The 17,772-nt window shown below is 34.9% G+C and overlaps 1 protein-coding gene across 1 annotated transcript in view; it reads right to left on the bottom strand.

Annotated features, from left to right (window-relative positions):
* NDUFS4 (NADH:ubiquinone oxidoreductase subunit S4) overlaps positions 1–17,772 on the bottom strand; it is a 124,442-nt gene that overhangs the window by 35,163 nt on the left and 71,507 nt on the right. Inside the window, exon 3 of the mRNA XM_081232898.1 lies at positions 1,446–1,618. Coding sequence (XP_081089024.1) covers positions 1,446–1,618 — 173 coding nt within the window. The remainder of the gene's footprint in view (positions 1–1,445; positions 1,619–17,772) is intronic.

Genomic DNA, 17,772 nt, shown 5'->3' with positions numbered 1-17,772 from the left:
TGCCATCAATAGATAGTGCAATGGATGAACCTTGTGTATAGATGAACACATTAAAAGATCATGTGACTTAAAAAATGAGTAATCTTAACATTTCAACCATTGGGTATAGACGAAGTTATTCCTTATATATTTCTTTAGTCTCTATGAGTGTGTGATTTACAACAACACTCCATATATTACATGAAACATAAAATCTAAAGATACCAAAACACCTGAAAAACTGTGCCTATGTATCATTCTGCCAAATAAAATATAATTCTATTTAAACTGCAACATGGCAGATATTTTAAACAAAAATTCTCCCAGGTACATCATCAGGAAAAGATGTTAAGTGTCATACTTTTCTAAAATGAGACATAATTTAAACTGATAACTACCTTCAACTGGAGACTAAACACATATAATGTTCCAGTAGTCTCAGTAAGAAAGATAATATTCTTGAATATCTAGCTATTTTCTCTGGTAGCAGCTTCTTTCATTCAACTAGAGGCAGTCCTGCTCTTTAACATTTGGGCCTTATCCACCATAGAGATTCAGGTCACTGATTTCATTAGTGCCACAGAATTTATGACTACTTTATTCCAATGCCTGTGAATTTATTAATCACATGATCTCAGGAACTTACAAGTTTCCCTCAAAATAGCCAATTTCTAAACTTATCTAATCTCTTCTTATAAATAACAAAAAAATACTTTATAAGTTTTATTTTATAAACAAGTAAAAGTGTCACTAAATTATTAACACTATTCATACAGTGTATCTTAAACTAATATATATAGCTTGGGGACCATGCTAAGAGTGCTCACAATGTCAGCCATTTTTATCCAATAAATAGTACTCTGAAAAAGACTGTTTTTATGGTTTATTTTGCTGGGCCACACTTATATGAACATTATATATATATTATATATATGTAATATATATATCTATATCATCGAACATAGTGATATCTACACAAATTATCTCAAAAGGTATTGTCATAAAGCATTCTGGGGACTTCCCTGGTGGCAGAGTGGTTAAGAATCTGCCTGCCAATGCAGGGGACACGGGTTTGAGCCTTAGTCCGGGAAGATCCCACATGCCGCGGAGCAACTAAGCCCGTGTGCCACAACTACTGAGCCTGTGCTCTAGAGCCCATGAGCCACAACTACGGAGCCCACGTGCTGCAACTACTGAAGCCCATGCGCCTAGAGCCCATGCTCCACAGCAAGAGAAGCCACCCCAATAAGCAGCATGCGCACCGCAACGAAGAGTAGCCCCTGCTCGCTGCAACTAGAGAAAACCTGCGTGTAGCAACGAGGACCCAACACAGCCAAAAATGAATAAATTTAAAAAAAAAAAAGCATTCTGTACACAGAAGAGTCTGAAAATCAGTGTACTTAAAAGGAAAATCTACACAGAAAAACAGAGCTGAAAATAATATTCAAATAAACCAAAGTACTCACGTTGATGCCCAACCCATCAAAGGATTTTCCCATCTCTCTCTGGTATCAAACTCCATCTTCCATTTCTTCGTGTTGTTTACTCCAGACTGCATGTTATTGCGAGCAGGAACAAAGATCCTGACTTTTCTAGTTTTGATATGCTCTTCTGGAACACCAGTTAAAGCAGTAATATCCTACAGAAAAACAAGCAAACGTGTTTCTAACAGCCCACATACACTCTAAAGTGTTTTTGTTGCTTTTTGTATCTTGCAATTCTATTCATACTTATTTATAAATTTTTTTAAGCTTTCTGACTTAATTCACTACTTTGTTATTTTACCATGTAAACTGCCATTCTGATATTTGGAAAAGATATATTGGGGGAGTGTTAGGGTACAGTGGGGAAGGGTTCATAAAAAAAAATTAGGTCCCTTCTGTACAACAAAGCACTGGTAATTTCTGAAGATTTTGCTGGTAGAAAAGCCTGTATACAATAGACTGTTATTTCATAAGCAAGTAATTACCTGCTAATTAGTTAGCAGAGAGAAATGTAAAGGGATATTAAAAATAATGAAATATAAAAAGTGACTAAATTTTAAATAGAAAAAAAAATCTATTACCAATGGTTTCTATGTCAAACTGCTTACAACAAGGCATTCCCTTCAGAGGAAGGCCTGACCCTGTTTGTAAACAATTAAAATCAATTAACAACTTTAACTCGCATTTTGATTTATCTCCCTTTGGTGAAACCTATTGAAGAGAAAATGATATCAAATAGATGTCAAATCTAGAGAAAAGTAATTTCAGGTATTATTATATTTAATGACTTTCTAAAGCATATTCTTCTACTCAAGAGCTTGAAAGAGACTCAGCTCCTGGGAAGTCCTTGATGCCCCCTTTGAATTCACCACAGTATTTGTAATCTTTCATATTAACTTATTATTTAATACTATATATCTTCATAGTAATATGTCCTATTTCTTCAGTTATAGTCGAAGCAAAGTATAAATAAACAATGTAATAAGTGCATTACAAAATTATGGGGTGAGGCATCCTTGTCAAACTCCATAGCAACCCCTCCATTCTGAGCTGAGATCATAAAAACTGGAGCTGTAAGTTAGCTATTCTTTTAATTAAGACTTATAGAAAAGGAAATATATTAATCTCTTAATACCAGTTACCTCAGAAAGATGAGATCATAAGAAACACACTTACTTTTTCTTAATAAATGTCTATATTGTGTGCATATGCCAAAGTAATTTGAAAACCAATAAAGCTTTAATAAAATGGAAAGAGTATCTCTTGATTTGTACTATCAAAGCAGAAAGGGATAGAATGATTTTTTAACGATGGAAAACCTCTTTAAAATCAGTGGCTATAAAATATTGCTAAGCTCCTAGCTGCCAGTGCTTCCATGCCCCCTCAAATTACGGCAGTTATTTACTGATATCTCCCCCCAATAAAGCTGGCATTCGAACAAATGAGTTTCCAAATTTTGAAGCCCAAGTTGTTCTGACATAGAATCCCTGTCTTTGCCTGCAGAAGACATGTAAGGTACTGCAGCCGAGTTGAACTGCTGCCAAAGACAGAATAAAAAGGCTTGGCATCTCTCACATACTTGACACCTAAAGGGCACAGAAGCTCTAAAATTCCTAGTCCCTCTAGGCACACTCTCAGTCTAGACAAACTGATTTCTCACACTTTTTAAATGCATCACAACACTCTATTGTTATCATTTCATCCACACAGCTTCAGCTAGTGACAGAAGAACATGTCCTTTAAGCGACATTTCAATGGGCTAAAGCTCCCATTCCAAGATTCCATTAAAACAATGTAATACTTGAAAAGAACTATGAGGCACTATGTTGAACTTTTTACTTGTGTCTTCAATGCTTTGCTTTCCTCAAAGTTGTCACTCACCTACCTGTGACTCAACTTTTGAAAACAAATAAATAAATAAATAGTCTGCAAACTACTTAAACTATATTGAACTAATGATATTCTCTCTAGATTTCTACTTCTCTATTGCAATATGGATCATCTGTGATTATTTTAAAAACCCATTTACAAAAGACAGAAGTGCTCTGAAGATGCCCATGTTGCCTTCTACAGATTTCCCATTTGATTGGTAAAATAGGCAATTTATAAATAATAATTCATAAATTTTCTATGACTACAAAAAAGTTAACTCACATAAGATACGAGAAGCCTTCAAGTTGGCACCTGAAGAACCTCAAGACTCACCAGTTAATCATGATCTATAAATTCCAATAAAACAAGTAACCCTATAGATAATATATACAGACTTACTGGATTTTAAAACTTAATTTTCAACAGTTGGGTCAAGCCTGAAACCTATATTTATATTATTAAAGAATGTCACTATCTTAATAAAGTTTGGGAAGCACAATCTTATGTACAATATGCTCTTTTAAGAAACTAACTAATTAGCTCATCATGATGCATAGATTAAAGGGCATTCAAATTTAAAAATTTGCTACTGAAAAGCAGCATATCATAGTTCCAAAGTTCTACTCTTTCAGTACCATCTCTGCCACAATTTAAATTCTAGAAGAGCTGACGGCAGAGCTACCACTCCACAAGTCTAGTCTAGTTAAATGGAAGAGGAATTTGAAAAACCATCAAGAAAGTATATGCCACTATATGTACATGAACTTTAGTGTTTCAAACACCAATTTCCATTATAAAATATTAGGTTTCCATACAAAAACTGTATGACTCGGTTATCAACTGTCCCCCTTTATCTTGTGTGAATTCAACTTTTTTTTTTTTTTTTTAAACAAAGGAAGCAGGGAACAAGCAATGGGAAGTTGGTGTCAAAATGCAGAAAAACCTCCCAGCAAGCTTCTTGCAACCACCCAGGATTTAGAGTCTTGCTGGCCGCTCTCTTTTCAATACCAGAATTTCACACATTTCAATGACTATTATGACTTCAAAGAATCAAATTTTCATCATTGTCCGTCATCTGCCAGTTGATTTGTATAAAGGAGTTCTTCTGCATGCATTCCAAACAAAAGCCTCCTTACTTTTGTGGCTATATATCAAGTTTAAAAGTTTTGTTTGTGACAGTTGTGTCTTTGGTAAATTAGGGTAACACTGAAGGAGTGCAGCTGCTCTGCAGGAACCTCCTTTTTGGCACCATTTCACTTAAATAAAAACTGAATAATTAGCTTCTGCCTTTATTAAACCACAAAAATGCCACTGGCCTTAGTAATTACTTCCGGTTGCCCCACCCACTTAACCTTAATACTTTACACTTGTCATAAAGAGAAATTAATGAAAAAGGTTTTCACCACTTTGGATGAATTTTTGATAGATCTCTCAGTACACCCAGAACAGCCAAAATTTTTACCAGGCTTTTTGGTAATAAGTTGACTAAATTGCATGTTATTATGGATCAATGTTGAAAAGTTTTAATAGAGTACATATTGGAACATTAAGTACAAATATTGCTCATAGAAACTTGTTCTATTGCAGGCTATTAGTTACCAATTATGTGTTTAAATTTATTTTAGGGCTAAAACTGATCTAAATTTGATGATCGTGTTTATATTCTACTTCAACCATGAAAGATGTTAAAAGAAAAACAATCCTGAATCTGTAATAAAAACTTCCTTTCAAGTGCCCTACAGAAACTTAACATAAGAAACTCATTAAGTGGTCTTATAAGTAATGAAGGACATTTTACAAAATAAATTTTACAGTTTGAAAATTAACAAAGAGTTGGCAGATAGCATAACCATATGTATTTACTTACCATGGAAGAACTTTAAACATTTCTAAAAAGTTAGTGGCCACAGCGATTCAAGATACAATCAAAACTGTAAAAATACATTAGAAGTGTGCCAGCAGAGCCAATTTTTGTTTGTTTGTTAAAGCAACATATTGATGTAGGAGTCTAACCAGGTAATGAAACAAGTGTTGAAATATGATATCCATTATATCTTGCATATTGGGCAAAGTTACCATGAAACCAAAAGTTAAGTTTTAAATGGAATGTTGTCAAGATATTAACAATGGATCAAGCAAATGATGCAGCTAATCATATAAAGAGCAAAAAAACACTAAGAATTAGAGACATGTGTCTCAATCTCAAACTATTTTCATTACTCCTAGATCCTTCTGAGCAGGATAGGGTAGAACAATGGCTAAAAGCAAAGGGCTGAGTCAAAACTGGGTTAGAATCGCAACTTATGTTGGGTAAATTAATAGACTTCTCCTAAATCATCATCTATAAGGATCAATTAAACAAAGTAAAATGAGGACTAAATAATGTATGTAAAGTGCTTGGGCAATAAAGAGATGTCCCATGTATATTTAATGTCTACTATGTATTAGACAATGGACACAATGCTCAATAGTATAGACATGATCTCCATTCTCATGAAAAGTACTATTTGACTTTTCAAAAAGGACAGTGAACAAGTAACGAGAGGCTGTTGTTAAGATGAAAAAATTCCCATCTTCTTTGAAGAATATGAGTTAGTAAATAAAATACAACAAAAGGAACAAGGTATAATTTACCTTTGTTCATTTCAATTCAAATGGACAGATCCTACTATGCCAAGTTATCTATACCAGGGACTGAAGAGAATATAAAAATAAGACGTTAGTCCTGAATTTTAAAAGTTTATAATCTGTGTACCCATAAGGAGGGGGGCGGATAACGAAGTAATCATTACTGTAAAATACAGTATTAGTTAAGATTCAGATAAATCTCGAAGAACCCAAGCTCCACCGTTTGCAACCTATGCGGTATTGATAAGTTGCTTAAACTCTGTCAGTTTCCTCCTTTAAAAAAATGCACTACAAGGAATTCCCTGGCAGTCCAGTGTTTAGGACTCCGCGCTTTCACTGCTGAGGGCGCGGATTCAATCCCTGGTGGAGAAACTAAGACCCCGCAAGCCCTGCAGCTCGGCCCCCCAAAAAAAAGCACTACAAAACCTACCTCATAGCAATGTTTGGAAGGATTAAGTCAGGATATGAAGTAAAATGTGATAAATGCCATGGGGGTCAAATAAAAGAAAGATTGCGTTTGGTTTTAAAGGTGCAAAAGTATCAGAAAATACTTTTTCTGACTAAAGAGGGAGACAGAAGATGATTCTTTCAGGATACTTATGATTTTAAGAAGATACAGTTAAAACATTATAAAAAAATTAAAGAAAAATTTAAAAAATATATCCATATGTTTAAAACCCTAGTAACTGCTTTTCTTATGCATATTACCTACCAATAATTATCTATATACATATCCACTGTGTATAGTTATACTAAAATTATTTTGCATTATTGTTAAGTATCACATCACTTACTTTTTTCTCCATGTAGTTACCCAGTTTTCATATTTCTTGTTTTAATGAATGGCCTTATTGATAATCTATAAAGTTGATATGCCACAATTTCTTAGCTAATTCATTATTGAAAAATCAAATTGTTTTGTTGTTATTTCTTTTAAAGTACAGATTACTGCAATGAAAATCTCAGTAGCCTAATTCTTTAAGGTTAGTCACTGAGGGTAATACTAACTGGATCAAAGGTTATAATAATTTCCATGGTTCCTGATGTTATCAAATTGCTTTCCAAAGGGGTGGTAAATTTTTATATTGCCAACCACATGTGGGCCAATTTCCATTTATGCTCTAAAGGCACAGAGAAACAGGTACATATTAATTGGATTGAATTTATTTATTGTGTATTCTTCCATATAGAACTATAAAGGAGATGAGTTTGATTTTTGACTTGTAAAAACATTATCCTCAAAATTGACCCTAATGATATTACTTTATAGGAGTTGATACCAGTGGAAACAGGTGGGAAAAGGTAACACCTAAAATCTAATTAACTGTTCAAAATATAACTCTGGAACATCAGAGAGATGTATAATCTTTTTGTAATGGTGTAAGGATGGTGAATATTTTCATATTCTGAAATACTGTACATAGTTATAGTATATGATTTGACATATGGCATAGCCAAATCAAGTCTACTAAGCAACTATTTTAAGACAGAATACTATAATTTTTTTTTTTTTGGCTATGCCACGTGGCTTGCAGGATCTCAGTCCCCAACTAGGGATTGAACCCGGCCCACGGCAGTAAAAGCCTGGAATCCTAACCACTAGGCAACCAGGGAACGCCCCTGGAATTCTATAATTTAAAAAAGATTATACAGGGCTTCCCTGGTGGCACAGTGGTTGAGAATCTGCCTGCCAATGCAGGGGACACGGGTTCGTGCCCTGGTCTGGGAAGATGCCACATGCCGCAGAGCAACTAGGCCCGTGAGCCACAACTACTGAGTCTGCGCATCTGGAGCCTGTGCTCCGCAACAAGAGAGGCCGCGATAGTGAGAGGCCTGCGCACCGTGATGAAGAGGGGCCCCGGCTTGCCACAACTAGAGAAAGCCCTCGCACAGAAACGAAGACCCAAGACAGCCAAAAAAATAAATAAATAAACAAATGTGGGGTTTAAAAAAAAAAAGAATTTTTAAAAAATTAGGAAAAACTGAAATTAAAAAAAAAAAAAAAGATTATACAGAAATAAACTTTTTCCCCCAAATCAGGAAAAGTCTTCCATTGGAAGACTTCCTTCATTTTTATAAGCAAACACTTGAAACAATCTTCATTTTCTACTAACTTTGAAACAACTGAAAGTTACTTTTAAAAAAATGCTTAATAAATAAATGAACAGTCAATACTGCCTCATTGAAAACCAGTATGCTTCACTGAAGCATTCTGAAAGTTATTAAGCTAATAATTTTTTAAACTTAAGAGAAAGATATAACATATTAATAATGATCAACTTTTTAATACATAAACCCCTCTCCCCTTTTGCTTTTTAATCCAATGTTCCAGAATTTTTTTGATTTTTAAATCACTAACTCATGTAGCTATATTAGGTCACATAATAGCTTTTTCAGAAGCTGAAATAAAGGGAAAAAAATTTTGGACACAAAACACTTGGAACTTATATAGCATATTATATTTTTAAAAGAGCCAATCTGTTATTTCTTAATCAAATAGTCTTCCTCATACCCTGGTAATAAATTAAAAAGTTGACATACACACAACATAAATTAAGAATTATGAGAACAAAAGCCACAACAGCAGAGAACTAAATACGAAATAACTGTTGAATATACATCAGGGCAAAGGAAAAGAAGGTAAATAAACATCTGGAAATCAAGTGATGGTTTAAGCAATAAATGAAATTAGTTAAATCTGGAAAGGAAGCTGAAAATAATGAATCTAAAGCTGAATGTTTCTAGCTTAATAAAGCAATACTCAAGAGGCAATGCTGTGAAAGTCAAACTAGATTTCAAGGAGACACAAAATGTATAAGACAATCCCTCGTTAATTTAGCATAAGAATAGAAGTTAAGCTATGCAATAGAAGTCTCCTTTCTGACTTAGGAACTGATAGTTGTTCAGTTAACTGAAAATATTAGTGAAAATAGAGGATCATTAAGTAAATACACACATGCGCGCATACACAGCCACACTTTAAACACTGTATTATAACTTAAAAAGCATACATGTACATTCTTTCAATAATCTTCTGATATAGGGCCAGTACCTTTCCTTTGAGTGTAAGTCCAGTGGTAAGAATTCCAAGTGTTGTTTCTTCCATAAACTACCAAGAAACTGCATATCTACAATTTATAGTTTTCGTTTTTTAAATGCAAAGTGAGAATACAAAGACACTTGTGAAACCTGAGTCCAAAATCTGTCTAGATTTGCTTTTACATCACAACCTTTAATATAATTGTTTCACCTCCACCTAATTTGACAAAGACTGTGTTAGAAATTCACCTTTATTGTCTTTTCAAAGTATTCAAAAGACTGTCATATAAAGAACTCTTTGTCCCCCATATAGCAACATTCAGACTGTAGTATCCAATTAAATTATGTAATTACAATGGCAAGTAAAACTGGCATAGAAAGGTGTGGAAACAAGCACAGCTGAGTCTTGGTAAACATGACTCATTACTGAGAGCTGAAGTCTGGTAGTATACTAAAATGAAACCTAAATTAAGCGATAGTATGTAGTGTGTTGGTAAGGATGTTTTATAGAAAGAACTGAGAGCATCAATAACAGAGCAAACTGTTAAAGGTTGGTTTAAAAAATTAAAGATTCATCAAAGCCATTATTGTAAAAGATTGTCACAGGGTAGTATATGGATTTTCACTGGGATCCATGATGGAGCAACACATACCAGACTACCACTGTTGCCATGTAAAACCATAAAACTGGGAAAGTTAAGCAACTTTTTTCAGATATTAGACAACTAGATAATAGGCAGCATCATACTGTCATCCCTGAAAGAAGGAAAATTCATGTTGTAGTCCTACAAATGTCCCAGCTTTATGCCTGGAGGCACATTCCAGACCATGATGGAGCCCAAGCAAAACAACGTGGAGTCTCACTGATCAGAGAAGGTAGGGATTAGAGTTCAGGGCTACTAACATTTGTGAGGCAGAGTTCAGAAGAGGAACAATTAGGCAAGAAAAATAAATTTAAGGCATCCAAATTGGAAAGAAAGAAGTAAAATTATCTTTGTTCACAGATTTGTAGGATTCTACACACAATCACAAAACCTGCTAGAGCTAATGAACAAGCCAGCAAAGTGGCAGGATAAAAAAAAAAATCAACACACAACAAATATCAGTTGTGTTTCTATACACTAACAATGAACAATATGAAAATGAAACAAAGAAAATAATTCCAATTTAAAAGGTATATGCACCCCTATGTTCGCTGCAGCATTATTTACAATACCCAAGATACAAAAATAACCTAAGCATCTACTGATAGATGAAAGGATAAAGAAGATGTATGTATAAATACAAAGGGATATTACTTGGCCCTAAAAAAGAATGAAATCTTGCCATTTGCAACAACATGGATGGACCTAGAGGGTGTTAGGCTAAGTGAAATAAGTCAGACAGAGACAAATATTATATGATTTCATTTATATGTAGAATCTAAAAAACAAATCAGAAACAGACTCATAGATACAGGAAGTAAACTGGTGGTTACCAGAGGGAGGAGTGGTTGGAAGGTGGACAAAATAGGTGAAGGGGATTAAGAGGTACAAACTTCCAGATATAAAATAAATAAGTCAGGGGGACGTAATGTACACCATACGGGATATACTCAATAATACTACTATAACTGTATGGTAACAGATAGTAACTGGATTTATCGTAGTAAAAAAAATAAGGTGGGGGAAAACGTGCCAAGACCATTTCAATGGGGAAAGCACCAACAAATGGTGCTGGAAAAGCTGCATACCCAAATGCCAAAGAATAAAATTGGATCCTTTACTTTATACCATATACAAAAGTTAGCTCAGAATGGACCAAAGACCTAAATGTAAAAGCTTAAAACTATAAAACTCCTAAGTTTTGGGCACCAAAGGACATATATCTGATAAAGGATTAATATCCAGACTATATAAAGAACTCCTACAACTCAACAAGAAAATGTGCAAAGTACTTGAACAGACATTTCTCCAAAGAAGATATGCAAATGGCCAATGAATGCATAAAAAAATGCTCAATATCACTAGTCATTAAGAAAATGCAAATCAAAACCACAATGAGATACCATTTCACATCCATTAGGACGGCTATTATCTAAAACATGGAAAGTAAGTGCTGGTGGGGATGTAGAGAAATTGGAACCCTTGTGTATTGCTGGTGAGAATATGAAAATGGTACAGCCACTGTGGAAAACAGTATGGTAGTTCTTCAAAATGTTAAACATAGAATTACCACATAATCCAAACAATTCCACTTCCACGTATATACCCAAAAGAACTGAAAGCAGGGACTACAACAGATATTTGTACATCCAGGTATATAGCAGCATTATTCACAACATGCAGAGGTGGAAACAACCCAAATGTCCATCAGTGGATGAATGGATAAACAAAATATGGCACATATATACAACATAACCTTAATAAGGAATGAAATTCTGACACATGCTACAACATGGATGAGCCTTGAAAACATTATGCTAGATGAAATAATCCAGTCACAAAAGGACAAATATTGTACGATTCTGCTTATATCATACATGATTTGGCAAATTCATAGAGACAGAAGGTATAATAAAGGTTACCAGGGACTAGGAGGAGGAGGTAATGGGGAGTTATTGTTTAACGGGTTCGGAGTTTCTGTTTGGGGTCATGAAAACGTTCTGGAAATGGAAAATGGTGATGGTTGCACAATACCGTGAATGTGCTTAATGCCACTGAATTGTACACTTAAAAGTGGTTAAAATGGTGAATTTTGTGTTAGGTATATTTACTACAATTTTTTTTTTTAAGAAAATGGAATGACATCTTTAAAGTGCTAAAATAAAAACCATCAATCTAGAATTCTATATCCAATGAAAAGGTTGTTATGGACTGAATGTCCATAACATTCAGCATCCCCCTGCCCTTCAATTCATACACTGAACCGTTAACCCCAAATATCATGGTATTTGGAGACAAGGCCTTCGGGAGGTAATTAGGGTTAGATGGGTCATGATGTGGGGTCCTTATGATGGGATTAGTGCCTTTATAAGAAGAGACACCAGGGTGAATCCTCTTTCTCTCTCTTCCCTGCCATGTGAAGATTCAGTGAGAAGGCAGCCATCTACAATCCAGGGAGACAGTCCTAACCAAAAACCAACCACGCAGACACCTCGATCTTGGACATCTAGCCTCCAGAATTATGAGAAAATTAATTTCTGCTGTTTAATCCATTCAGTCTATGGTATTTTGTTATGGTAGCCTGAGCTAAGACAAAGTATTTCAAAAGCAGAGGCAAAATAAAGGCATTTCCAGATAAACAAAAGCTAAGAGTTTTTGTCCCAATAGATCTGCACTACAAACAATGTTAAATGAAGTTCTTCAGGCTGAAGGAAAGAGACACCAGATGGAAATCTGTATCTATAAAGAAGAATGAAGAATACCAGAAATGGTAAATTTTTAAGTAAATATAAAATATTTTTCTTCTTGTTTCTTTAATTTCTTTAAAAGATAACTGATTATCTAAAGCAATATTAATAATTTACTATGAGGTTTATAAAATATGTGGAAGTGAAATCTATGTCAACATTAACACAAAGGACTAGAGAGACAGATGGAAGCACTGATTCAAGATTCTTATGTTACATGTAAAGTGATATATTATTAGTTCATGGGAGACTGTACAAAGTTAAGAATGCAGGTTGTATTCCCTAAAGCAACCACTTAAAAAAAAAGAGATACAGCTAAAACATCAACAGAGAATATAAAATGGGTTTCCAAAAATGTACTCAATCCAAAATGAAGATGAGAAAGGTAGGCAGGAGGAGAAAAGAAATCAAATGGGAATTAAAAGGCAGAGATTGTCAAACTAGATGAAATAAAAGCAAGAGCTTTTTTTTTTTTTACACTGGCAAAAAAGAATAACCATTTATTAAAGTAGATACAGAACACTTGTTTCCTCAGATTTTAATACTGCTTTACATACTGTGTTTGTGGAACAGTGCCTATTATAATATGTTTATAAACCCAAATTTCAACTGATTACAGATTTATTTTTCACTTGTCAAACACATAGTTGATAATCTTGAGAGGAAAATACATCAAAGGAATTTATACAATTATAGAAGTTCTTTTTATACATGTCTCATGGAAGATACATTTATTTATTACTTTTTATATTCAGACTGCTTGATAAACTTCTTGTGGTTGAGGTCCTTCATTTTATTTTTTGTGATAAGAAAATCTAAAATTATTAATGTTGAATTTCTCACTGTACATTCATCTAAAAACACAGTAAAAAAAAACCTGTAAAGATTGTAGATTGGTTAATTTAGGTGTTTTATAGTGGCTTATTATCTAATTAACTGACTGCTGGGGATATCTGCTGGAGAAGGAAGAAAAACAATCTGGAGAAAATTCTCCCATTTATTTATATCTGATAAACAAATAAAATGAAAACACAAAGAACAAAGAGCTGCAAAGCCACATGATGCTATTTCTGGCCTAGTCCATTAGGTCGTGATGGACATTTAAAGTGTTTTCTTTTTCATAAAGGTAAAAATCTGAAAAGAAAGACACATTGTAGGGACTTCCCTGGTGGCGCAGTGGTTACGAATCTGCCTGCCAATGCAGGGGACACGGGGTTGAGCCCTGGTCCGGGAAGATCCCACATGCCGCGGAGCAACTAAGCCCGTGTGCCACAACTACTGAGCCTGCACTCTAGAGCCCGTGAGCCACAACTACTGAGACCACATGCCACAACTACTGAAGCCCGCGTGCCTAGAGCCTGTGCTCCGCAACAAAGAGAAGCCACCACAATGAGAAGCCCACACACCACAACAAAGAGTAGCCCCTGCTCACCGCAACTAGAGATAGCCTGCGCACAGCAACAAAGACCCAACGCAGCCAAAACATAAATAAATTAATTTTTTTAAAAAAGAGAAAGACAGGGCTTCCCTGGTGGCGCAGTGGTTGAGAGTCCACCTGCCGATGCAGGGGACACGGGTTCGTGCCCTGGTCCGGGAAGATCCTGCATGCCACGGAGCGGCTGGTCCCGTGAGCCATGGCCACTGAACCTGCGTGTCCGGAGCCTGTGCTCCACAATGGGAGAGGCCACAACAGTGAGAGGCCCACGAACCGCAAAAAAAAAAAAAAAAAAAAAAGAGAAAGACACATTGTACATGTTTTTTCCCAAAATAGATTTTACAAAAATATATACACATAATATATAGAAGCTGAAATTATCCAAAACCAATAAACAAAACACCACAGAAGAGTAAGTGGGTGCAGCATAGAGATTATAAAATGTCCCCATAGCAGTTTGGGAGCTTCCCCCTCCTTTACCCATTTCATGATTTTACAATCATACCTATGTATCATCAAGCCTGAAATAAAGGCACTACTGACATCATGTAGTGCAAAGAGTTCAGATATCTAAGTATAAAATACTTTAAATGAGTAGATGAAAATGCAAAATGGCACATTTTTTCAACTCATAAATACGTGCAAGGTACAAACTTTAGCTTTACCTTGGATTAAAGACCTAAATGTAACGCCAGACACTACAAAACTCTTAGAGGAAAACACAGGCAGAACACTCTTTGACATAAATCACAGCAAGATCCTTTTTGACCCACCTCCTAGAGCAATGAAAAGAAAACAAAAATAAACAAATGGGACCTAATGAAACAAAAGCTTTTGCACAGCAAAGGAAAACATAAACAAGACGAAAAGACAACCCTCACAATGGGAGAAAGTATTTGCAAATGAAACAACTGACAAAGGATTAATCTCCAAAATTTACAAGCAACTCAAGCAGCTCTATCAAAAAACAACCCAATCCAAAACTGGGCAGAAGACCTAAATAGACATTTCTCCAAAGAAGATATACAGATTGCCAACAAACACATGAAAGGATGCTCAACATCACTAATCATTAGAGAAATGCAAATCAAAACTACAATGAGGTATCACCTCACACTGGTCAGAATGGCCATGATCAAAAAATCTATAAACAAGAAATGCTAGAGAGGATGTGGAAAAAAGGGAAGCCTCTTGCACTGTTGGTAGGAATGTAAATTGATACAACCACTAGGGAAAACAGTATGGAGGTTCCTTAAGAAACTAAAAATAGAACTACCATATGACCCAGCAATCCCATATACCCTGAGAAAAATATAATTCAAAAAGAGGCATGTACCACAATGTTCATTGCAGCTCTATGTACAATAGCCAGGACATGGAAGCAACCTAAGTGTCCATCGACAGATGAATGAATAAAGAAGATGTGGCACATATATACAATGGAATATTACTCAGCCATAAAAAGAAATGAAATTGAGTTATATGTAGCGAGGTGGATGGAACTAGAGTCTGTCTGTCATAGAGAGTGAGGTAAGTCAGAAAGAGAAAAACAAATACCGTATGCTAACACATATATATATATGGAATCTGAAAAAAAAAAAGGCTCTGAAGAACCTAGGGGCAGGACAGGAATAAAGACGCAGATGTAGAGAACGGACTCGAGGACACGGGGCATGGGAAGGGTAAGCTGGGACGCAGTGAGAGTGGCATGGACATATATACACTACCAAATGTAAAATAGATAGCTAGTGGGAAGCAGCCACATGGCACAGGGAGATCAGCTCGGTGCTTTGTGTCCACCTAGAGGGGTGGGATAGGGAGGATGGGAGGGAGACGCAAGAGGGAGGAGATACGGGGATATATATATATATATATATATATGTATATATATATATATATATATATATATATATGGTTTTTTTAATTAAAAAAAGAAAAAGATAAATTAAAAAAACAAACTTTAAATATAAGCTCACAAATAGGTTAAAAGTAAAAAGGTGGAATAAGATGCACCATGCAAAACTAAGAATAAGAAAATGGAAGCAGCTATATTAATGTCATCAGAGTAGACTTCAGAACAAGGATTAGCACCAGGATAAAGAGGGATGTTACATAAGGATAAAAACATCATTTCATCAAGAATACATAACAATCTTCAATGTTTATGTACCTAATAGGAGAGCTTCAAAATCACTGAAGCAAAAAAGTGATCCAACTAACAGAAGAAACAAATTATATTTTGAGATGTTAACACTTCTCTCTCAGTAACTGACAGAAGACAAAGACAAAAATATCAGTAAGGATAAAGAAAACTTGAACAATGCTATTAACCAACCTAAACTTAACTGAAATTTATAGATCACCAAACCGTAAAACTAAAAAAATACGCATTCTTTCCAAATGTACGTGAAACATTAATCAGAAAAGACCATATTCTGAGCCGTAAAAATAAAAAGTCTAAAAGAATTTCATAATTGAAATCATAAAGAGTGTGTTATTGACTACAATAAAATTAAATTAGAAATCAAAAATAATGTAGTTCACCAAATAAATGATGAAGATAATACTGTAGATATATTAGTGGATGATCACCTTGCATTGTTCTGGAAGGCTTTGTAATAAGAAAATATAGACTGACACATAAGATCTGGAGGATATTTCTCAGATACATTCTTTATATAACAAACCCTGTTACAATGCATTATAAAAAATAGAATAGCAGTAATACTAATTGCTATGCAGTGGCCTAATATTTTACATTTATTTATGATATAAATTTATCAACCTGCACACCCACAAATTGATAGTACGGTGATAGCTAAGTTCATAATGCTGATCCTCAGGATGTATTAAGCTTTGAAGTACTTTCTAATTCAATGGTACATCATTTAAATACTATGCGTTTTTATTGTTTTCTAATTCTTAGATGTATAGTATTTATCTATTGTACAGAACTTGTTAAACCCCATGTGTCAGAGTTGGAAAGGCATCTATAGAACTGGATAATGTATACTAGAAAAAAATATAGCCCATGAAGAGCCATATCTCTAAAATTATATATAGTTAATTAGTAAAAACCTCTCAAGAAGGTTATTAATTATCTTTAGGTATCAAAAATATTTAAAATATTAATACTAAATAAGCCCTTTGATTTAGTAATCCCACTTCAAAGAATCAATCCTAAAATAAAGATGTTATCAAAGATTAGACTTAGGGGGCTTCCCTGGTGGCGCAGTGGTTGAGAGTCTGCCTGCTAATGCAGGGGACACGGGTTCGGGCCCTGGGCTGGGAGGATCCCACATGCCGCGGAGCAACTAGGCCCGTGAGTTACAACTACTGAGCCTGCGCGTCTGGAGCCTGTGCTCCGCAACGAGAGGCCGCGATAGTGAGAGGCCCGCGCACTGTGATGAAGAGTGGCCCCTGCTTGCCACAACTAGAGAAAGCCCTCCCACAGAAACGAAGACCCAACACAGCAAAAATAAATAAAATAAATTAATAAACTCCTACCCCCAACATCTAAAAAAAAAGCATACAAGAGAAAAAACTATACCTAATAAAATACAGGTGTTGGAGGAACAACAGAGCAGAACAGAATTAAACCAGAGCCCCTAACTCCTCATTAAAAAAAAAAAAAAAAGAAGTAAATTCACCAAGACTATGACATTAAAGGCGATTTTAATTTTTTTATGTTAATATTTCCAAGTTAATGTTTCTACAATGTACATGTTTATTAAAATCAGTAAAAAAAAATTTTAATTACATACAGTTTAATGACCAAATATGAAGTTTAATACCATGAATAATGCCTTCAAAAACTCCTTTGGAGTAATACAGTTTAAAATTCGCACCGTTAAAAATAGGTTATAAATGACTAAAGAAATTTCTCATGGGAATGATAATCATACAGCAATATATCTACACAACTGCCCGGCAGAAACTATGTA

This window comes from Mesoplodon bidens, assembly GCF_964165515.1.
Source record: "Mesoplodon bidens genome assembly, chromosome: 4".
Taxonomy (NCBI): Eukaryota; Metazoa; Chordata; class Mammalia; order Artiodactyla; family Ziphiidae; genus Mesoplodon; species Mesoplodon bidens.
This window is presented reverse-complemented; position numbering and strand designations above follow the sequence as displayed.